Source organism: Pezoporus wallicus, unplaced genomic scaffold, assembly GCF_028554395.1.
Source record: "Pezoporus wallicus isolate ANWC-B61680 ecotype Strahan unplaced genomic scaffold, APGP_CSIRO_Pwel_v1 contig_7068, whole genome shotgun sequence".
Taxonomy (NCBI): domain Eukaryota; kingdom Metazoa; phylum Chordata; class Aves; order Psittaciformes; family Psittacidae; genus Pezoporus; species Pezoporus wallicus.
Genome location: NW_026635623.1, coordinates 1,142,491 through 1,165,661, shown reverse-complemented (window position 1 = coordinate 1,165,661; position 23,171 = coordinate 1,142,491). Strand labels below are relative to the sequence as shown.

Genomic DNA, 23,171 nt, shown 5'->3' with positions numbered 1-23,171 from the left:
GATTAGATGATCTCCAGAGGTCCCTTCCAACCCTAATGTTCCTGATTCTGTGACCATGGAATGGTGGAACTTGGGTACTCCAGACATGCCTGTGTCAGCCACCGCCTGCAGCAGCCGATGGCTTCCTCTGTGTTTTGACCCAGCTGGTGGCTGTTTCCTTCAGCACCAACTACCTGACAGCCACAGCAGAAGCTCCTGCCCAGGCAAGTTGCTTTTCACCCCAGTACTGCTGGAGGGGCACCTCAAATAGAGATATGTATGGTGAAATCCCATCAGTGTGCCCAGGAGCACGGACCTCCTACCAGCCCCAGCTCTGCCCCGCTTGCAAAGCAACAGCAGTAACCAGGGCTATGGAGATGGTCCTGTTCCCTGCGTGGCTCATAGTCTGTGTCCTTCCTGCCTGCACTGCCCAGTACCGGAGGTCTTGCTGGGGGCAGGGGTGTGGCAGGGATGGTCTCACTGCCACATGATACCCGTCACCCTTCTCTAGGGCTCTGATGTGCCTAATGATGAATTCCAAGGCCTTTGAGAAGGGATTATGTCTTCCAGAGACTAGAACAAAATATAATAAACTTAAAATAGCTGCTTCCTTATGGAATATGCCAACAAGCCCTACTGAAAACCCAGCAGAGTGTAAATTTGCATAAATTTGCATACATCTCCATAATTTCCACTTCACCCATCAGACCTGCTCCCGTAATGAAGCGCTGCCTGACACTGCAGGCACACAATTCAGACACATGCCAGGCCACAGACACCGCCACTAACGAGGCCTCTTGGTGCCACTGCCACGACTCTCATTACACAGGCCAGCATGACTGTCCCCAGCCGGTGTGCTGTGCCTGCATCCCTCTGAGGGAGCCCCGGCACCCCTTGTGCCACCAGAAGATGAGCTCTTTCACCAAAGGAAGTAACATGATAAACCCCCAGGTAAGTCCAAGTGGGTCTCATAGCTGTCAGCCTGGGTGCAGAGCTCAGGCATCAGTGGAGAGGATGGGGAGAAAAATGTTTCCTTAGGACTGTGCCTTGTGCCAGCACCCAGGGAATGGGAGAGAGATCCCCCAGCACTGAGCATGCTGCTGGAAAGCAAAATGATCTCCTTTTAAACCTAAATAATGGGTCCAAACCCTGAAGGCTCCAGGCTACATTTTTAAATGTTTGAGCACTGGATTTCCATAATGCACCCACGGATGCACCCTTCAGCCTGCTGTGTACCCTGGGCAAGTCCAGCATGGGGCTGGCTAAGGCACAGGATGCTGAGTTAGACTCCAACTTCCCCACATATCACCTAAGACCCAAATCTCAGTGTTGAACTGTCTAAAAAATGACCGATACCTACAAAACAGTGTTTAAAAACCAGAAGCAACACCAGGAGGCTGTGCATGCATGGCTGAGCCCTAATGGCGAAGATTTCCTTTGCCATGAGGACACTTTTATTCAGGTGGGATCTGCTTGTGGTTTATATCTCCCCAAGAGCAATGTGAGGGCTGGAGAGGCAGTGGTGTCCCCATGGAGGTGGTAGATGCCTCAGCACAAGATCACACCATCAGGTCTCTGTCTCATTTGCATCGTACAGAGGGTTGAGGTAGAAGACTGGGTGGCCTCTGTGAGCCATCTCCTGCGGTGTTTCCTCTCCAGGGTCAGCTCTTGGTGGCTCCTGCAGCACCATGGGAGGAAAAAGCAACTGATGGGAAAGGGAAGCAACACCCCTGCCAGGGAAGGAACCCTTGTCAAGTGCTCTGCACCCGGTGTTGCACCCTCACTGGCATGCAAGCAGGTCCTGGCTGGGGCCCTGCCATCTCCTGCCCACAGCCAGGAGCATCCCTGTCCCCGGGCACTGGACTCACCACATCGAACATGGGGTTGTCGAAGCCTTTCTCACTGCCTGGTGCAGGGAGTGCTGGCTCCTCCACTTTGTCCCAGAGTTGCAGAAGGTGCAGGGCAGGCAACCTGGGGAGAGACCTGGGCATCATTCACCCACATCCCCTCTGTTCCAGCAGCTCCCCTGGCTGAAACGCTGCATCTTCAAGAGGTAGGTGGGAAAATATGTGGCAAAGTTTCAGGATATCTTTGAAATGGGATATTTGTTTCACAGGGAAAAGCTGCCATATCCAGCAGAAACCATTAAGCCTGGAGGTCTGGGACCTGCATGCTGAAGAGAAGTTTGTCAGAGGCAGACAGCCCTAGTACAAGCTTCACTTCAGAGCCATCGCTCTCCTCCCCCCCTGGCCTAAAATGAATTGCCACAAAGCCAACACCTGTTCCCACTGCAATCTCAACAAACACTAATTGCTTTTATCATTACTTTTATCATGTTATCATTTTATCATCTTAATCACCATCACTACTTTTATTATTTTCATCATTACTCTTATCCTAAGGGTTCCAGTTGCTGAGAATCATCCCCTGAACCAGGCTCCCGGGGCTCAGCGTGGCTCCACCCACATCACCACTGGTCCTGAAAGCCCACAAGTATTGAAACACTGCGACCACAGTCTCTATGTATGCAATCAGAGGAGCTGTGCTATCTGCAGGGAAGCTGTGCCAGGCTCTTTTGGGTGGAAACTAGCTAAATTTGCTGTTCTGCTGATGGTCAGCCACTCCACTGCATGGAAACAGACTGTTTGCAGACTCCCAGAGCCTCTGGTGTTATTTGCAGCATCCCTGCTGATGTCTGATGCCTCCATGATGCTCAGCAGCACTGCCTGAAAGGGCCCTGCCCCGTAGCCAGCCAGGGACATGCAGCAAGAGCGGGTTGGCTGGGGACATGGCCTGGGCTCAGGTTCAGCTCTGTCTCTTGTAGCTACATGAACTTCCCTCCTGTTGCTGACACAGCTAGTTTCAAAGACCTGTCCAGTGTCCAAGTAAGTGTCAGTGGAAGACAAATCATTAAGTAATGATTATGGGGCTGGGAGTTTTATTTAGAAATTAAATGAAGGCGCAGGTTTATTGCTAGGAAATACCATGTCAGCACGTGCTGACCGGCAGGACAAGCATCCCTGGCCACTGCCACTGCTCTGCAGGAAGAAAACACCGGCAGTCGAACTGGGAAGGAAGAAACAACCTGACTTGTGAGCCTGTGACTCCCCAGCGAGAGTACTAGGAAGCTCAGCATCCCCTGGCAGACATCGGTGCACTTTCCCACCTCCTGGTTATAAACCACTCAGGGTCCACCCTGCCTGCCTGCCGCTCAGCCCATGGCCTCCTGCACAAGGATGTCCAACAATAAACCCTGCAAAACCCTTCACATGAAGGTGGGTGCATGGGTGAGGAGCAGAGGTGGGTGCCCTGAGTGCCTGCTATGGGCATTCTTGGGACGCCCTATTCACTGCCAGAGCCCGTCTCTAAGCTGTGATGGGGAAACATGATGGAGAAGGGGTATTTCTGACCAGCTCCCAGCTGCGGTGTGGTCAGGTACCAGGATGGATGAGCCAGGGATGCTCCAGAAACTGCGTTTGCTTTTGGATGCTGTCACTCCTTCTCATGGCTACAAAGCTGCAGCATGAGTGTTTTGAATTGTTTTGATGAATTTCTATTTAGCAGTTGTCAGTTTCAGCCTCCACCCAGGGCTGCAAACTAATGGTTACAAGGAACAGATGTCACCAGGCAGCATGACCAGGCTGTGCACACCTCCAGCAGCTGCAGCAGCCCTGCTCCCACCACAGCACACAGCACCACACTAAGAAGCAGCCAAGAAGCCAAGCCTCCCAGCCATGGAGGAGACTGAAGACCAGTCCAAGAGTACACAAGTACCTTTCAGCCACCTCACCTCCAATAAACCATGAGAAACAATGAGAGCAATGGTTTTAAACTAAAATAGTTTAAATTCGATTAGATATGAGGAAGAAGTTCTTCACTGTGAGGGTGGTGGATACTGGCACAGGCTGTCCAGAGAAGCTGTGAATGCCCATCCCTGGCAGTGTTCAAGGCCACGACGGATGGGGCTTTGAGCAACCTGGTCTAGTAGAAGGTGTCCCTGCCCATGGCAGGGGGTTGGAAGCAGATGATGTCTAAGGTTCCTTCCAATCCAAACCATTCTGTGATTCTACTAACCGGTAATGTTGGGTATAGCATGCTGCCTGGCCTTGCCACTGTGGGAGCTCTGGGCAGCACTGTGTGCCTCTGGAAGGACAGCCAGGGGCAACAGCTGCCACCAAACAGAAGCCTAGCATTAGGCTGCAGAAGACTCATCCCTACCTTAGCTTTCCCTTTCTGTGGAGAAAGAGGATTCCTCCAAGGAACAGGAGACCGAAGAGTAGGCCCAGGACTGTCCCCATTGTGATCCTGCTCAATGCATGTCTCCCCACTTGCTCGCTGAAAGTGTTGCCAGTGGCCACCTCCATTTTGCCACTTGAAATGCCAAGTGCTTCACCTGGGAAAGGGCAGGAAGAAACAGGGGTGAGGACTGGACAGGGCAACGCGCCCCACCACCAATGCACACACAGGGCAGAGGGAGCTTGCAGTTGGGTCTGGCACTGCTTGTCTGGTTGAGCACCTTTCCCTCGGAACAGGATACACGGCTGGGTGGACTCAACAGGGATAAGCCCCTGTATTTCTGCTACCCACACAGCAACCACCAGGTCTCCTGACTGCCACCTACATGGTTACGTGTCTGCCAGCCTACATGGCTGCCTCCACATGCAACATTCTGGCTGGAAAGCAGCTCTGCAGAGAGGGGTCCTAGTGGGCACCAAGCTGACATGGCATGGAAGGACAAGAGTATCCTTGGAGGGTTGCCAGCAGTTCAAGGGACCCTTCCCCTCTGCCCTGCCCTGGAGCACACAGCTGGAGTGCTGAGCCAGGCAGTGACAGGGCAAGAAGCAATGGGCACAAACTGAAATATGGTAAATTCAACTTAAATATAAGAAAAAAACTGGTTTACTGCAAAGGGGGACAACTGCAAGGACAATGCGAGGACAGTGGTGTTACCATGCTGTGCTATGTCCTCCATGATGTCTGCTGCCAGCTGCTCCACAGTGCTGCTGGTCTGCACTCCTGTTCCCTCTTGGATCAGCACAATTTGGATGACAGGAGTGGAGATTCGGGGTATGACTCCCAGGAATGTCTGTTCTTTTTGCACCTTGGATATGGCCATCTGCATGCCAGTGTACTTGGGCTTTTCAAAACACAAGGGGACACATAAAGTCCATGAGAGTGGCAGGCAGAAATTAGTCACCTCTACAGACACCCATGATGGATGCACCATCAGGGCACACCTATAAATCTTCATATGAGCCCCATCACAGAGCTACCATCCCTGTTACCACAGTGCTGTTGTGTTTCCCAAGTAAGAGGTTCATACCTCCCCTCCCTTCCAAGCTGTAACCAGCACCCAGCACGCAGCGTTCTCCTGCGGAGGCGAGTGCACTGAGAAAGCAATTTCATGGAGCACACCCATTGAACCTGTATTAAGATGTGTGGCTGTAAGGAGGACAGGCAGCAGGCTTTCAGGTCAGGATCAATAGAGCAATACTTTGGTATCGATCCTCCCAGTGTATCTCAGAACACGCCTCCACCTCCCAACAGCTCCCAGCCAGGAGGAAGGATATCATGCTGTGTCTGACAAGCAGCAGCATGGAGGGATGCCTCATGCATCTGAGCACTGCTCAGTGCTGGCTACCCACCCAAGCCTACTGGGGAATGAAAAAGCAGCCCAGCACTGGGAACCATCTCCCACAGGCCATGGGATGCTCTGCTTCAGGTTTGTATGACCCTCATGTGCTGACCTGCCATGTTACCTAGACCTGACCTCCTGGCTGGCTTCCTGTATTTTCTAGACCAGAGTTTCCAGTAAGCCCCCCTGCAGCCTTCCCCATCCAAATGGCAGCAGAAGTTCCTATGCTGTGTTGAGAGGTGCATCATGGCCGCAGGGGCAGGGGGGGCAAGGGAGGCTGCGGCAGCCCCCATAGCGAGTTGGCACATCCAAGAGGCCAAATATGAGGGTGAGCCCTGCAGTGTGGTGTGGAGTGAGGCTGAGCCCTGTGAGTTGATGTGGCTGCATGTACCCCCAGACAGCCCCCCAACACCGAGTCACCAGCAAACATGGCTGGTGGCTTGTGGTTCCATTAGCCCCTCCCAGTCCAGCAGGCTGATGTACCTGGCTCAGCAAGGCTTGGCTCAGTCTGTTCTGGTACTTCTGCAGGTCAAAATCAGGTGTGAAATCCAGGTTAATGGTGGCTCCTGCAGCACAAAAACAGACAGACATGACATTGTCACCAAGACTGCCATTCAGCACTGCTACCCTAGCTTTGGAAGGGACACTTGCGCTCCCCGTACAGCTGGACTGCACAAATTGAGCCAAGTATTTTCCTTGGAAAAAGTGCAACCAAGCATTTGTTGAAGTACAAAATGCTCCTAAAGGCTTTAATGGGCTCTGCTTTTAGGAGCATGTTGGACAGAGGAACATATGGTGCCATTTTAATGAATCTGGTATGATATACCAGACGTGATACACCAAATATCTAAGTACAACTGGGCATGAAAAATTCTCCTTAGCAACCTTCCAGGTAAATAAATGTAGAAGTGCCCATTGCAGAGGGAACATTGTCAATCTGCATGTTTCTAGTATAAATGAAATGAAACAAACTTGCTGTTGAAAAGCTGATATTACAGTGACAAAGGTGCATTTTCTCTGAGTGCTCTCCACTGCATAGGCTCAGCAGAGCCCTATTAGCTTGACAAGCTGTGACATCCTGACAGGATAAACCGGAGGCAGGGACAAACGGCTGCACTCCAAAAAGGCTCCCAAAAGCCAGGCTGCTTCTTCAGAGAGATGCCTACAGATAGCATGTAGATGAGACTTGTAGGAGCAGTGATTGATACAGCAAAACTCCAGCAGCACTCCCTGCACCCAGCTTTCCCCCATGGAGCGAGGGAAAAGGCAGGGGGCAGGAACAGGGTCATGCCCCCCACTCACCGCAGATCGGGCAGCAGTGGCCAAGGGGCTGCAAAGGGCTCCGGCAGGCTACCGCTGGGCACTGCCCTCCTGATGCCCGGAGCAGGGCTGCGCAGATGCGGTGGCCATCCTGGAGAAGAGCAGGGCAGCGTCAGTCCCTCGCCCTGCAAGCCACGCTGGCACCCCCAAACTGCGATGGGAGGACTCACCAGTGTGTTCCCGCAGGCACAGCCGGACTTGTCCACACAGCCAGAGCCCGTCACCCGCAGAGTGCCATTGCCGTGGAACTGCAGCGCGGCGGAGGGGGCCTGCAGGTACCTGGCCCAGGCCTCAGGGCTGCTCAGCTCCTGCGTGGGGAGGAGCAGCAAAGCTGGTGAGTGTCACCAGGCAGATCCCACTGCTGTCCCCACTGTGCCACTGGGCACCCAGTGACACATGTGACAGCCAGCTCCATCGCAGGCAGTGAGTGCAGCAGGAAAATCCTGACATACACCCATTCAGGCTCCTCAACGGGGCCAAAGGAAGAGCCCTCTTTAATTTAAAACCAAAGAAAAAGGCCACAGATAAATTATGATATGGCTGGGCTTTCCTGATATTTTGCTTTCCCTCCGTCTGCTGGCTCAGAGAATTCAGATTAGCAGCTTTTAATTACTGGATCTGAGGTGCCTTCCTTCAACCTAGGAAGCATCTCAGTGGGTTTGGCATTAGCAAAGGCTGAGCTGGACTGACTAGCTTTGTCCTACCAAGCCACTGGTAATTCCCTCACCCGCTGTGTTCCACAGGAGGCTTCTCCATTCCCTGGCGCAATAATAGCATCTCTCAAGCCCTGAGGTAAAAATAGGCCACACAGAGCAAGGAGTGCAAGGGCTGGCTACAAAGGGATAAAGTAGCTTATAAGGTCATGTTTTAGGAAATACACTACAATCACAACAATAAAAAGCACCTTCTCCTTCCATGTCATCGCTCAGCAGCAGCCTCCTCCCAGGGGCACAGACAGCTACAGTCTGTGTGGGGTGGCTGTAGGGGATGATGTGCCTTTGGGCAGTACTCAGGCATTAGTGTGACCAGCATCACTCCAAGTACCCAAAAGCATCCACCTCTGCATCCCTGGGGCTATGTGTGCCCGAGGGGATACCCTGTCCAGACCCGCCTGCATTCACTTGGACCCCGACTTAGCTTATTACGCAAAAAGCAGCTACCTCATGCCTGACCCCAGAATGGCAGATCCCAGGCAGCACAGCAGCAGAAATAATAAATAACTTATGAAATGTCTGCTGCATCTCTCCCTCCTGGAAGGAGCCTGTGTTTACTGCTGCAGTGCCTGTGATCTTTCACTCCTCTGACCGGCGAGGCACCAGGCTCATTGTGTGCCTGATTCCAGGGCTGAAGCACAGCAGGCCGCCAGTGTTTCTATAATTATCCCTCCAATCAATTAAAGACCAGCACTAAAGCAAAGCTGGGAGATGACTGTCGGGCCATGGGCCATGTTAAGGGTCAGGGCAGGATGGAGGTGTCCCTAGAGGGTCCCTGCACAGTGGGGCTGCAGACATGGGCCTGAGAACAGAGCAGCCCCTGGGCGCTAGAGAAGTTGCCATTCGGTGATTGTTTGACCCGTGCATGCTGGTCTTTTTTAAATGTGAATAGTGAGACAGCCTGTATTCCTACGCTGCAGGGAGGGAGGCGTAACAAAACAGTAGAGGAAACGCACTGAGACCACCCACAGCAGCAGCAGCAGCCCATGAAGCTGCAGCACCCTGGGAGTGCCCCGTCTCCCTGCACAGTGCTGTGACTCCATCCCCAGCTGGCCCTTCCTCTTCTGACCTGCTCTGGGGCTGTGGCAACGGGGCATCAAGCTGGCTTCCCATCATCCCCACATTACCTGACCCATGAGAGAGATGCTGCGGAGATGAATCACTTGCTGTGATGAGTCGACGTTTACCCTGAAGGAGGTTTCAGGCTGGAAGATAACATCATCGTAGCGGCACGGGACACGTTCCTCATCCACAGAAAAGATGTGCCTGCTTGACTCGAGCTCCCCACTGGGGGACACAGCCTGCCACAATGTGGGGTCGAACCACGTGTAGTGCTCGGCATCAGAAAACCTCACTGTTGCACCTGGAAAAGCAACAGGAAAGGCTGAGCATGACCCAGACCCAAATCACAGCCCAAATGGATGCACTTAGGTTGGTAAAACCAGGCACTGTTTGGCCTGAAGTAGAGGAGCTCATGCTGCAGGCAGGGAGAGAAGGGCTGACTCTGGCACTGCCCTCCCAGGCAGCTGCCACGAGCACTTCCCAGAGCTTGGCAAAGCTTCCCAGCACTCAGGACTGGTGTCTCAGCAGTTCAGCCTGGACATCTTTCCTCCCCTTTTTTTAAAGCTCACCATTATGGCTAGAGAAGAAAACGGCTGCCCAAATGTTGAATAACAGCTAAACTGGATAAAAATGGATAATTCATGTCCCAGTTTCCAAGCAGCCTGTCAGGCCCACAGAAATGTGACTAGCCCTCTTCCCTGCAGCAGGTAACCCCAAAACCAGTGCCCCATTTAACCATCAATTATTTAATCATTAACCATTTCCCTGCTGGTCACAGTTAGTATCATCATGCAGTTCCCTGCTTCCTCCTCACCCTTCCCCAACAGCTGAATCTTCACCAGTTCAGTTAGCATGAGGGTGTTTACTGACCGAATTACTTGTGTTTGTTTTAAAAGCATGCTTTAAAAAAAAATCCATTTGTGAAAGTTGCCCCAAAAATGCCTGTTGATTTCATGGGAGCATTACATATGTGGTCAGCAGGAAAAGTGCAGATGCCAGAGCATCCCTGATGGGGACAACAGACCCAAAGGATTTCAGAGTGGCTCCAGGCAGCCTGATGCTATAGTCCTTCCTCTGGGCAAACCTGTTTGGGCTTTTTCTCTCTTTTTCCTCTTTTTTTGCCAGTCAGGGCACAGCCACTCTGCTTGGACTTTTCCTTTCCTGCAGCTGAACTAAAAAGATATTTGCCAATGAAAGCATTAGTTAGCTCATAAATACCCAAGGTACATCTCTCTAGCAAACAGCTTTCAGACTAATAATAGGCACCAATGAAACAAACCTGCTGCCTCAGTCACAGCAAACATGGACTGAAGGCTAAGAGGGGAGGGAAGGATGCGCTCATGCCAAAATGCCTGTGGGCACTGGGCCAAAGGCCTGCTCGCTGTGATGCCATGGTTCAGCTCACTTGAGTGCAATGCCTAACCCGTTTTCTTTGGAAGTACCATGGCAAAGCAAATGAGGGCTTTGATGTGGCTACATGCTTAATAGTCTGGGTAACATACAAACGATATTTGCCTCTCTGCTACAACTTCAAAGGCTTGCCTAGCATAATTACTTTTTCAGAAGACAGGTGATCCAGCAGGAAAAGAAGATCTGATGTGAGGGAGGTCATCAAAGAAAAGGTAGGTACTGAAAGAGGAATGATTCACTTTGCTCTGAGGTGGGACAGCAAAGACCTTTGTGAAAGAGTTTGGGCTGAATCTGTGTGATTAATCACAGGCTCAGGGGTGAGTGGGCTGGGCACAAAATACCTGAGTCACAGCCTGGATCCCAGCTGCCATCGAAAGCTGCGAATCCCGAACCATCTGCCAGCAAGAGCTCTCCATTCAGGGGCAGGTACTAGACAAAGGGATTCAGAGTATTACTGTGTGGTCCCACTGCCAGCCACCCAGGCTTGTAACCAAATAACAGTGCTAATTGTTTGGCTGCCTATTACACTTGCTGTCTGAAGCACTTTACAGTCATTAGGTGTTACCCTCACCATGCCCCACTCTTATGGGAAAATATCAGCTCCTGTTTTAACCCGTGGGGATGCTGCAACAGGGAGAGGCAGTCTGACATAATCTTCCAGTAACATAGAAAAGCACAAAGCATTCAGGGAAGCAAGAACAGGATAAAAACAAACTAAGCTCTTTTGACGGCTCCTTCCCCTTGCACACACTCCCAGAAGCTCAGGAATAACTTTATACCTTGGCATACCATGAAAAACCCAACCTTACTTTGCAAGTGCCCAGAGACTCTCTTGCTTAACAGGTTCCCACCTCTGAGGGCTGCACTTGTGCCACAGAAAACAACTCAGGGGCCCAAGCAATGCTTGGTGAGGTGTCAGCTAGTGGGTTTGCACCTGGCGTGAGCTAAGAAAAACACACAGTGGCATTTGACACAGACTGCCATAGCAAGACTCTCTCCTTGTCGGGTAAGTCATTACCAGCAGGTAGTCATGGTCACCACACTTGCCTGGCTTCAGCCTGCCCAAGCTTCTGCTAAGGGGCACAAGGACAAACCTCAACAGGCACAGCTCTGCCATGGGACCTCTTTCAACAAGTTGCTATGGCCATCCACGTCACCAGCCAGCACTGTCGACCCCAGGGCAGGCCTTGGCAAATAACTGTCAGGGGTCTCATTCACAGCACAATAGGTTATTCAGCCCAGCCCATCTTATTTTACATTTAGAAATGGCCAGAGAGAAAGTCAGGTTTTATCCCAATACTTTTGTCATGTTTTAACATCAGTTGGCAGTAAGCACCACACAGTCGCTCACTCATTCTTCCCTCAGCCCCTACTAGGATGGGGGAAAAACTGGAGAAAAGTAAAACCCATGGGTTGACAAGAACAGTTCAATAATAACAATAGCAATAATAATAATAGGGGAAAGAGAGAGAGGAATAAAACCCAAGACAAGTGATGCACAATACAATTCCTCACCACCCACTGACTGATGCCCAGCCTGACCCTGAGCAGCCATCGGTGGCTCCTAGCCAACTCCCCCAGTTTCTATACTGACCACGATGTTCTGTGGTATGCAATATCCCTTTGGCTGGTTTGGGTCAGCTGCCCGGGTTATGCTACCTCCCAGCTCCTTGTGCCCATCCTCACTGGCAGAGCACTGGAAACTGACAAGCCCTTGATTTCGACTAAGCACTACTTAGCAACAACTAAAACATCAGTGTGTTATCAACATTACTCTCATACTAAATCTAAAACACAGCATTGTACCAGCGACTAAGAAAAAATTAACTCCATCCCAGGCAAAATCAGGATAATTTTCCCATGTCAAAGAGTGAGTGATGTTCATGGCTCCCTTCTCTAACTCAGTCTATCCAGGGTTTTCACATCACTCCCTGGGCAGCAGCTGGAAGCCCTCCCGGGCTGCGTTTTGCTGATGCACTGGGTCCCTGTGCTCAGGCAGAAGCACGTTAGATGGGATTTTAGGGTTTCATCTACTTAACTGGTCTTTAAATATGCATGTGGGTTAGAGAAAGCAAGACTTAGGAATGACTGCTGCCAGTGGCTGCAATAGCTCTCTGTCCTTCGGGCACTCTGTCCCACACAGGGACTGCCTTGGCAGGAGGTGGACATGGCAAAAGGCTACTCACCCCCAAGCTGTAGGCGACTGTTAAGAAGTTTAGTGCCTTGGTGGTGTAGTGCTTTGAAGGCCATAGCCCAGCCCCCCTCTTGGCTCAGGAACTGGGAGACAGGGTAGAGAACAGAAGGCAGATGCCACCGAGAAGAGCCCTGCAGTGCTCCTGTGCTCCATCTGCCCCAGACCCAGCAATGTTGTATGCTGGGCTGGACGAGAGGGGATGACAAGGGAAATAGCTGAGGTCTGAACGATGTCTCCCACAAGGGTGTGGAGTCTCCTCACCAGCCAGAGAGAAGCCTATGAGACCATAACATGTGTTACGCCTAACTGGAATCCATGCCATCATGTTCTTTGCATTTCTATTACTCTTGAGTAAAGCCGATTTCTCCAATACTGAAGCACTGACAAAGGCTGAAAGGCCTGCCAGGATACGAACGGCAACATGACCTTTAGCTGCACATATAAAAGCCATTTCTAGTGACATTTTGATGCTCAGGACTTGTCCTGTTTGAGCTGGGCAAGGTCTATGCTACCAGCTTCTTTTACAGAGTGCTTCACAAGTGCCCTGGCTTGTTTTCCTGTGAACCCACACAGGAATGGGTGGTGGGACACTTTGGAGCAGTCAGCTAACACCTCTACCCAGGGCAGGTACCAGCAGCACTGCCAGCCACCTGCCTTCTCCCAGACCTGCTGGGCCATTTCGCTCACTGCTGACTCCTGCTCAGTGTGCAGGTTGCCACCCTGAAGCCTGCTGTGCGTGATGGGGCCAAGCAGGGAGGGTAGCCAGCTGCCTGCTGGGGTCCAGCTGAGAAGATGAGGGTGGGTTTTTGGATGGGATGCAGTAGATCATGTCACCAGTGCTGGGTACCAGCTTTTCACAGCAGTCACCTGTGAGCACTCAAGCCTGTAGCTGTAAGGATCTCTGAGTGGAGGAAATAGAACATCAGACAGGAGCTGCTGGTGACAGAGATGGGTGACGGAGCAGGAACATGACTGGCTGGCCTCTGCTTGCTTTCCCAAGCTGCAGAAGTTGGCATTTGTGAGTGTTGTGGCTGGATCAAGACCACTAGATAGAGAAGCCCCTGCTTTCATACTTGCCTTAAAGAGACTGACAGCTTTTTCCCTGCAGTTACCAAACACTTTGATTACAGCTGTGGGTCAGAGCGTCCTGAATGCCCTGCGGTGGCCATGCAGGACACAATGAGCTTTCCTGTCCATGGGGTTGTTCATTCAGATCTTCACAAATTAACTAGAATGAAAGAAAAAAGCTACAGAGACAACACTTAGACAAGTATGTGCCTAGATTTGTAAGCTGCATCACTCACATAGCTCCAGGGAGCAATGCACGAGCATCATGTGCATGCATTATGCACATAGCGAAGCAAGGAAAACCTGGTAAGGATTCACACAGCATGGCTGAGTTCAGAATGGCAAGATCAAGAGCTGAGGTGGGCTTGCTTGGTTAGAGATACACAAGTGCACACACAGATGCACAGATGCTGGTCCGACAATCAGCTGAGGTTGCATCCTCCTGTGCCTGGGAGGGCCCAGGTGAACGGGCTCTGGGATGTGTGCAGAGCAGGCACAGGATCAGCACTGCATGGCCCCAGTCCTGCCCGTGGGCAGAGATGGAAGAAAACGCTCTTGCTGAACCCGCCCCCTGCCTGCAGCTCCTGTGCAGGGCTCTGAGACACTGGCCTCTGGGCTCCCTGCAGAAGATGCAGCCCCCTCCACTATCAAGGCCAAAATCTCAGGCTGGCTGGACTTCCCAAGCCCAGAGGAAGCTGTTCACATGAGTGTGAGCGTGAGGGAGATAAGGGTCCCACAGCACATATGTTGTCCCAGCTGCTGACCTCTCCACACTCTGGGACTTCCCAAACGCTGTTACCACCAGCCCTGGAATTAAAATGCAACATAATGCAATGCAAGGTGGGGGATGGAGTCACCTCATCTCCACAGACACAGAGTGCAAGAAGAGTCCTGTACTGCTTCATAGCAGGAATTTCTGGGGCTGGCCCCTGCAGCTACGGCTCCCAGCCCACCAAGGTAGAAGCGTTGCGCATCCATGACCAGCATCACCACTGGGAAGCGTTTCAGAAGTGGCTCTGTCACCCAGTGGATCTTATTTTGTAGTTTGCCCTTTCTTATTGCCTACCGTAAGCTAAGCATCTCAGCTTCTGCAGAGGACAATGGAGACTCTGGTTGGGCAGTGGCTTTCTGCATTTGGGAGTTTAGTATATAAATTGCATAAAAACTGGGTCCCTTTCCAAGTACATTTTGAACTGAGCAATGACATGTACCAAAGGACCCGAGCCAAAACGCTGGCAGTTTCATCTGCTTTCTCGTGCTCCTGCCAACCTCAAGGGCCATTAATACAGTGAGCTTAGAATCCCATTAGTCATTTCCCATCCCTGATACTGGTAAATGACTTATCTCCTCAGTCATCATTATCAAGTGTAATGACAACTGAAAGAGTCATAATTTTTATCATTGAAGTCAGCAAAAGAGGAAAGACCCCATGTGGCTCTGAGCACAGAATCATCACATTTACAACCGCAGTGTTGGACCACTGAGAAAATATCCCATGGCCCCAATCAGTAAGTGAAAATGAAACTAACCTCCGAAATGCAGAAGGAAAAATAAACCTGAGAGGTGGCTTTTGAAGTGGGTGGCTTTGAATCAGCCTTCAGCACATCCCAGCTCTGCTCAATTCATAAGCACCAGGCTGAGATGACTGACAGCAGCAGTGTGACTGGCATGTCATCATCAACAGAGCAGGAAAAAGTGCAGCAGCACTTCTGCCTTGAACTCGGGTGAGCGATGCTGGTGATTGCAGCTAGCTCCTCCCCCAGCCTTGTTTTAATTCACAGCACAAATGCATTTGAATTCCTTGCTTGGCTGAGACAGTGCCACCATCCCTATCACACAACGCAGAGCCTGACCATGTGTGCTGGGCTCTGCAGCCCTGCACCCATGGGTGCACCAGCGAGCCAGTCCGTAGCACTGGGTCTGCACAGGGCTCCTGGGTACATCCCATCACCTGGCACCCAGCCGGGGAGCAGCTTCGCAGATGGGGCCAGTGGCTCCCCATCAAAAAACATCACTGGGGTAGGATGCAGATGGGGTATTTCTCCAACACGGAGCACTGTAACCCACCACAGGCATTATGTGCAGGGAAAAGGATTTCTGTATCACCTCTCCCAGCCCTGCTTTGCTGGGGCAGCGGCAGCCCGCAGACAGCACCCGGGGCAGCAGGCAGGAAGGCAGAAGTGCCTGTTGCTGCCCACGGGGGGGAATAGTGGGAGGTTTCCCAGTGCCCATCTGGGCCAGGGGGAAGCTGAGCACAGCTGGGCTTGCGGGCCCTTGGGTGGGATCCAGCTGCTGGCTGGAGGCTCCGGGCCAGATGCATCCACAGGTGAATCCTGCTGATGGCTCTGGAGTGTTGCCAGGGGCTCGCTCGCCGCAGGGTTTCTTGGGCTCATTAGTGGGGATTCATTTGCTCACTTTCCTGCCCAGGTGAAGCTCCCACCTGCACCCTCAGGCCAGCACCCTTCCCCTCAGCCACATGCACCACTCCGCACTTCCAAACTGCTGCCAGATCCTGCCCGCCCCTGCCATGGTCCCCAGTTCTGCAGCAGCTATCTCAGATAACCCACCGGAGGGGCCAGCAGGGCAAAATGACCTGCAGCCACCCCGATCCCTCTAGGAGAGCTGAGGAGAGCAACCTGTTGCTGGACTAGGACCTTGCTGCTACAAGAACTCCTTGCCCACACATATGCTCCCATGAAGAGTGGGGCTTTAGCATCCCAAGGACACCAGGCAAGAAACACAGTTTTTATCCCCACGAAATCATGCTCAGGCAGGGTGGCACAGTGCGGAGTAGGGCACAGAAGCTACTGCTCCTCTCTGCAGGACTCATTGTTGGTGGGCAGAAGATGCACAACAGCCCTGCTGTGCTTCCAGCAGCAATTCACCCCTCTGTTTTCACCAGCCAGAGCAGGCAGGAGCCCAGTCAAAGGAGCGCTGTGCAGTCAGGCCACCATCATTTCAACATCATCCCCTTTGCACTAACAGGGTGCTTAGCTGCTGTCCCCTGCATCCCCCTCCTGCAAGGCAGGGTCCTTCAGCAGCAGTGCAGCCACGCTGTCATTAACACAGGAACTGGTTCCCCTGACACGTCTGCTCATCACATTTTACACTGTGGTTTGGGGCATAGGCTCCCCACATTACCTGCCCATGCTGGCCTTGCCACCATGTCCTCTGGCACAAGGGAGGCCTGACACATCAGGTTCCCTGCCCATCCCCACAAATCCCCTCCTGGTCACCCTCCATCAGTACTGGCTGGCACACCCCTTGCCAAACCACCCTGCAGACAGCAATAGAAACCATGGAGGGGATAAAAAAAGGGAAGGGTCTCAAAAATGCCATTAAGTTGACTGCAGACCCGTGTGCCCACTTCCAGATGCAAAGCCAAACAGGTCCCAGCGATGTGCAGAAGTCAGGTGTCCCTGGGAAAAGTGGGATATTGGGACCCCCTCAGAAAGCGCATTAAGGTAAACCAGCCCAAGACACTTGAGTTATGGATGCAGAAGGCACACAGAGGCTTAAAGCCATTTGTCAAATCTACAGCAGGTTAGCTCAGCTCAGTTTCCTGAACTTCCCCCGGCAGACAAGGTCAGAAAGAGCTGTAAACTGGTTCGAGGTGTGGGCAGGGGAGCAGCCCAGCAAGACCTGCCCCAGCATCCACCCCAGTCCAGGATGCTGACAAGCTGCTTCGCTCATCACAGGCTTTAATAACTCCTGCTGGAAACTAGCCTGCAAGGAGCAAATAAAATGAGGGAGGTGGCTGTAAAACGGCTGTTTTACCACGCTCATTTCCTAGGGCAAACCTTCAGCAGGTACACTGCCGGGGGAAAGCCTGCAGGATTCGGGCTTGTAATTATGTGCTGGTACACACATGCACTCCCGTGAAATATTTTACCTTCATCTCAGAAGAAGGTAGTAATTCTTTTTCTGGGTGTCTCATTACCCTGCGGCTTGGGAAGCAAGAGGAGGAAACGCCGGTGCCTGGGACCAGCACACACTGGCAATTCATTAGAGCCTGTGCCCCTGGAGAGCAATTGGCATTTCAAGATCAATCTCTGCCAGGAACCAAGCAGGAGCATCCTGCAGCAAAGCTGAGTACATTCTGCTCTCGCAATTAAGCAGCTAAAAATATAATGCTGGGCAATGTGTCCCTCGTTAGACCCCACTGTCTGCACACTCCTGACGCAGCCTTTGCAGCCCCTCACCATACAAAGAGAGGTATGGGCAGCTGCTGCCACTGTGGCAGGGCTCGGTGATGGGGCAGAGCTGGAAAGGTGACATGGGTGCTGGTGAGTAACCACAGCCAGTGCCCTGACCCTGGCACCACGGGGTTCAAGTGAGGCTGCTCTGCCATGTGGTTAAACCTGACTCCCATCACCCCAAAAATAGCAGGTGGCATCATCCAACCCTGGCCCATGCTGCAGTGCTAGCTGGCTCGGGAACAAACTGCACCAGGGCTGGGGTTATCAGGGCAAACACCAGGCTCGGAGCCACAGCTGTGCCCTGGCCTGGCTCCCTTTGGAAGCGAAGCCATAGCCAGACTCAGAGGACCTCTTCTTCCCCAGGAGGGAGACAAGCAAAGCCAAAGCCCACCTCACTCTGAAGAACCCAGGTCAGGCACTGCCACCCTGAGCACCTCCATCTTTTTTGTGGATTTACTTCTGAAAGCTAGCTAAATACTGATCTGCATCTTTAAGCAGCTAAATACCATAGCAAATCCAACCTAATCACAACAGTTGTGCTTCAAAGTCACGTTTAAGATGGATTTGGATTTAGAGTGTGGCTGAATTAGGGATCCATTTGAAACTTCAGGCCAAATAACCACTGAACTGGGCAATAAATGGGTTTTCTCCAGGCAGGGAGGTGGGCTGTGTGCCCCAACAACTCCAGCCTCCTCCCAGCAAAGCAGCCCCCAGCATCTGGCTGGTGCCCAGATGGGACAAATGGGGAAAGGAAGTGGAAAGGCTCACCATACAGAAGTATTTCCTTCAGTATCAATGTCTGGGGGGCTGATGGTGGCACATGAGGACCCCCCAGCACCCCAGGCCTCACTACACTCAGCTGGGGAGTCAGGATGGGAGGTCTCATGCTGCCCCTATGACAGCAGGGCACTGGCTCCAAGCACTCACCCCTCTGCACTCACTGCAGTGGCACCATCCTCATGCAAGTCAGTGAGTGCCCAGACCCTTCCCCAGTCGTGAATTTCTTCCTGCGCTACTACAGCAAGCAACGCTCTCTCTTTTTTTCAGTCAAAGGCTGTATAGGATCTCCATGGTGACTCCAAAGCTTAATGTATTCCTGCTGATTTAAGTGATTAATGCTCCAGCGCGGCGCAGCTGGCAGCCAAACAGGTGCAGCCCAGCCTCTCTGCAAAAAGCCTCACAACCAATTCATTGTCTAAGCAGCCGGTTGCCAAACTTCCTGCCATCCCAAGCAGCAGGCCAGCTCAGGTGCTGAGTTTCATTCCTTTTTCATCCCTAACCTTGGCAGTCCCTGTATCACCAGGTGACAACAGAGCACTCCAGTGCACAGGAGGGAGGCAGCTGAGCTGAAATTAAGAAGAAATATTAGCCACCATGCTAGGAAACTTGCTGGGGCAGTCCATCACAAATCGCTGAGGTGGTGATGCTCTGAAGGAAGGTGTGAGCTGAGGTGTGGGTTATAGCCTGAGACAGGCTTGGTTCCTCACAATTCAGTGTGAGTCCCTGGCTGGAGTGGATCTGTGCTGTGTTCTCACAGCCAGTGCTGCTCCTGTGATTTACTCCTACCCTAGGGGAGCAGAGGGTCCTCAGGAACTCCTGTGAGGACTGCTGGATCTTCTGATTGGGATGAGTTGGGGCCACTCCAGCACCCTGACCATCGCTCAAGCCCATGATGAGCGGAGCAGCTGGTGGATGGTTGGCACAGCCACACGTCACTAGCTGTGCAAAGGTTGTGTGGCACCTCCCTCTCCCTTGGCCAGTAGCAGGGCTGCTCAGCTTGTGTTTTTGGTTTGGATGTGAAAGGCTCACACCATAATGAGTGACGTTGCTCTGTAATTATGCACTTTTCAGGCCTCTGATGAAAGTACTTTAGAAATATTATACATTCATCTGTAAGTAGAATAAAATCTACTGGAGTGAAATTCTGCTCTTTTCTTCTCTGGGTAAATTCCACATCATTTATTACATTATATTTGTACATATTTCCCCAGTACATTCTTTCCTTCAAAAATTCATATTTAAATGCCATATAAATAAAGTAACTCCTGCAAATATTTGTAGAGGGATTAAATGTAGCACATGGCATTATTAAAGCATCAAAACTATTAGTGGTGTAGACAGCCTGAACAAATTACACTGCATGAATTTCAAGGGCTTGTTCAGACTTAATGGCCTGTAAAAGAGCAAAGCCACCCTAAAACCGAGAGATAAAACTTGGCCACAAGTTCATCCTGTCCAGGGAAGGAGGTTTTGCAAATGGGATCCAAGCCATTCTGTGCCTTCCCAGTGCTGGGATGGGGCTCACTAGTGACCTGTCCCATGCTGCTGTGCTGGGGCAGTGGGTTTCCTTTTCCCTTTAATTCCCCCCTGATAAATTTGACTCTCCAAATCATGAGGAACAAGACCCCCAAGCTCTCATGGCTCCAGGCAGGGCTCCTTTTCTGTGGGGACACTGGGTTGCTCAGAAACCCCTCAGAGACAAGACGCCCCAGTCTCATCTCACTCAACACCTGCATCTCAGTAGGGTGCCATGCCTGCCCTGCCTCAGCCAGGCAAATAATGCTGCAGAAAAATATAAACCCCAATGGCTCTTGAAAGAAAATTTCTCAAGCAACATTCTGGGATTTCCCAGAACGGCTTGTTTCCATTTCAAGATATTTTCATGTCAGCTTCACTAAGCCTCTGCCTGGGGCTAGTACCTGCTCCATGGTGGCAGTGCCATGGCTTGGTACTCCTCAGCAAACTACCGCCTAGGTCTCAGTCCCAAGGAGGGCGTTTTACATGCCACCCAGCTAGCAGCACTCCAGCACCAGCCCTGCCCTCACCCGCTGTCCCAGCAACATCGCAAGTGGCCTTACCATGTCTGTCAGCATGTGGGGAGACCTCACAAACACTGAGACGACCTGTACGAAAAGCAAAAATTAAAGAGGGCTTTTCTAAGGCTTGCTAGTGTTTTGCAAAAAATAAATTAACCTCAAAACAATATTAAAAAAGAAATATTAAATAATATTTCCTATACTATTAAAATAGTAAAAATTAAATTAAAAAAAAAAAGTTAAAATAATCCATTACCTTGTTCTCCTCAAAACGAACCACATTGCTGGCACAGGGGACTCTGCCTTTATCCCAGTTGGAGGCGGTTTCAAAATTGGTGTTGGGGATCCACTGCTTGTACACGGCGGTGGCAGCAGCTGGAAGAAGCAGGGAAACCAGTGTAACCCGGTCCACAAGAGGTACTATGCGCTCCCTCCAGGATGCATTATGGGATGGCTTGACCTTTTGGGTCCAGATTTGGGGATTTCCCACCCAGAAGCAGCCTCTGTGTGTTCCCAGCTGAGCAGTCTCAGCTCTCTTCTGCACAGGGGATTTCTTTGGCTGGGTGATGGGTTTTACCCACCCAGGTGAGAAGAGGAATAAGGGACAAACACTTGGCAAGCAGAGAGAAGGCAGGAAGGGCCTGCAGGCAGTGGGCAAGAATAACATACACCTGGTACCTAAGCATTCACTGTGGTGGGCTTTGCTGCCACTCAGGGTAACCAAATGTGTAGAGACACCTTGGCTTTGGTGTTTCAAGAAGGGACAGAGTGGGCATGAAGAGCCAGCAAGGACCAAGGGAGGAGACCATTTGCTATGGGATGTGTAGCACAAAACTTGGGCTGGATTTATATGTTCGGGGCTGCATCACGAGGATTCAATGGTGACCTGCAGGCTGAAGCAGTGGCAGGTTGGGAAACAGAGGTCTTCCTCATGGGGCTTTCCAGGACAGCAGTGATAGTGCCCATGGGTCACTGCAGGATTGAGCCTGCTGGCTGGGGACGGGACATGGCAGAGATGGGTTTTCACCCTGACCTGCTCTGTTTTCATGAGCACAGCGGAGCCACATGCCCCCTGGCCCGACATTGCCCAGGCTGATGATGCACTTCTAGCTGAAGATGAATCTCCAGCAGCCTGAATTAAATGGCTTTGGGCAAGTGAGGTATGAGACAGGAAAGACGAAACAAAACAAACCAAAAACCAAAACCAAAACTAAAAAACCTTTGCTTTTAACATGGATCATCTTTTCTTTAGGAGAACCCCCCACCAGACTACAGATACGTAAAAGCCAGTAGTGGAGAGGACTGGGCAGTGGAGTCAGACTTGGTGCTGGAGGTCAGCGGAGAGAGGGGCGGGAGGGGGGCACAAGGAAAGGAGGGGGAACTGATTGACTCTGGCTGATGGAGGGGGGTGCACTGCAGAAGCCTGGGCCCTGCTTGCTGAAATGATAGGGAGGGATGTGGCTGGTTGCACTAACTAGGCTCTGCAGAGGCTACTTAGTTCAACCCACATACACAATGATCACCCTGGGGACTAACCTGCCCTGGCTGACTCTGCCAGGGGTTCCACCAGGACTATATGCTGTAGGTAGCCATATCCCAGTGAAAAGGAAACAATTTATTTTTAACCAGAATGAAAAGTCCTAATGTAGGAACAGGGGCTGGAGCCTGGCTGCAAGGTGCAGAGAGGTTCCCCAGCTGCCTGAATGAGCCCTCCGGCAGAGCAAACACCCCCTTACACTGCATCCACTTCAAAACCCACCGAGAGGGAAAAACACTGCGACAGTGATAAGAACAGGACCAAAGCAGCTGCCTGCAGTGTTGTGGGCACAAACACTTCGCTGGCTTAGAGCTGAAAAGAGCTTAAGAAAGGATAAAGAGCCCAGATAGTAATTGCAAGTTGTTCTGTCCCTGCTAGCTGACCCGCGTCCCTGCCGTCCTAGCAAGCCAGAGAAGGGAGAGGTTAAAGCTCCAGCCGGGTCCCACTGCACACATGCCTCCCGTTCCCACAGCCTCAAGGTGTTGTGTCAAGTGAGCTCATGCCACCCCACCAGACAGCATTGCCATCTCCTCCAGCCAAGGGCTCAGGAGCCATAGAGGTTAATCTCTCATTGCAAAGCCTTTTCCCCCATGTAGCTGCACTGATGCATTACTCCACATTTCCAGTCCTCCACAGACCTGAAATATCATTGTGCTATTTAATCAGCCTTGTCTCCAGAGAAGCACAGTCCTTGAACATCAAAGCAACATGCATATTCAACAGAGAGCGTGTCCTGCAGAGCAGAGCTGCTTGCTTTAAATCAGAGCAAGAAAACCCGAGCTGTGGAGGTGCAGCAGGCATGATTCAGTAACCCCAGCCGCATTCCCTTGCCTTCTTTCTGTTGGCTGGAAGTACCTCTTCCTGTTCTCATTACAGAGATATGCCTGAAGCGGCAGCACCTGCAGCTGTGCTCCAAACCGGGACTGCCAAAAGCACACCCAACATGGAGATGTCACTCAGTGATCACCCTGCTCACCATGGCCGTCGGGCCCTGGCATACTCACCAAGAAGCTGCAGGACACCCAGGAGGAAGCACAGCCGCCTCATCCTGCAGCAGGCTGCCAGCCCTCGCCTCCACAGCCCCTGCCCTACAGGACCTTGGACCCTGCCCACCCTGGGCACGTGATGGGCTCAGGCTGGAGGAGGCTGCAGGGAGAAGGGAGCAAACCAGTACGGGAGGCAGGATTCCCCCGGCACAGACCAGAGCCTTGCTCAGCTCCAGAGCCTGGCTTTCTGTC

At 51.8% G+C, this 23,171-nt stretch overlaps 1 protein-coding gene across 3 annotated transcripts; it reads right to left on the bottom strand.

Annotated features, from left to right (window-relative positions):
* Positions 1-1,385: 1,385 nt before the first annotated feature.
* AMN (amnion associated transmembrane protein) lies at positions 1,386-23,168 on the bottom strand. Of its 3 annotated transcripts, none has more exons than XM_057397108.1 (12): positions 22,938-23,168; positions 20,653-20,771; positions 20,439-20,483; positions 10,461-10,548; positions 8,775-9,010; positions 7,105-7,242; positions 6,917-7,025; positions 6,098-6,180; positions 4,930-5,116; positions 4,198-4,372; positions 1,848-1,962; positions 1,386-1,657 (listed from the first exon to the last, which is right to left on the bottom strand). In XM_057397108.1, exons 1-12 carry the CDS (start codon positions 22,978-22,980, stop codon positions 1,547-1,549), a joined length of 1,449 nt encoding a protein of 482 aa, XP_057253091.1. In that variant the 5' UTR covers positions 22,981-23,168; the 3' UTR covers positions 1,386-1,546. The 3 variants fall into 3 exon arrangements, with proteins under 3 accessions (XP_057253091.1, XP_057253092.1, XP_057253094.1); XM_057397109.1 differs by having other exon boundaries at positions 1,848-1,950; positions 22,938-23,158; XM_057397111.1 differs by lacking the exons at positions 20,439-20,483; positions 20,653-20,771; positions 22,938-23,168 and adding an exon at positions 20,280-20,419.
* Between the last annotated feature and the right edge of the window lie 3 nt (positions 23,169-23,171).

Coding starts and splice junctions, on each gene's coding strand:
- AMN (XM_057397108.1), bottom strand. CDS start 22,980: ATGAGGCGGCTGTGCTTCCTCCTGGGTGTCCTGCAGCTTCTTG. Junction 20,484..20,652: donor TTCGTTTTGAGGAGAACAAG/GTAATGGATTAT, acceptor CTTTTCGTACAG/GTCGTCTCAGTGTTTGTGAG. Junction 4,373..4,929: donor GGAGGACATAGCACAGCATG/GTAACACCACTG, acceptor GCCCTTTCCCAG/GTGAAGCACTTGGCATTTCA.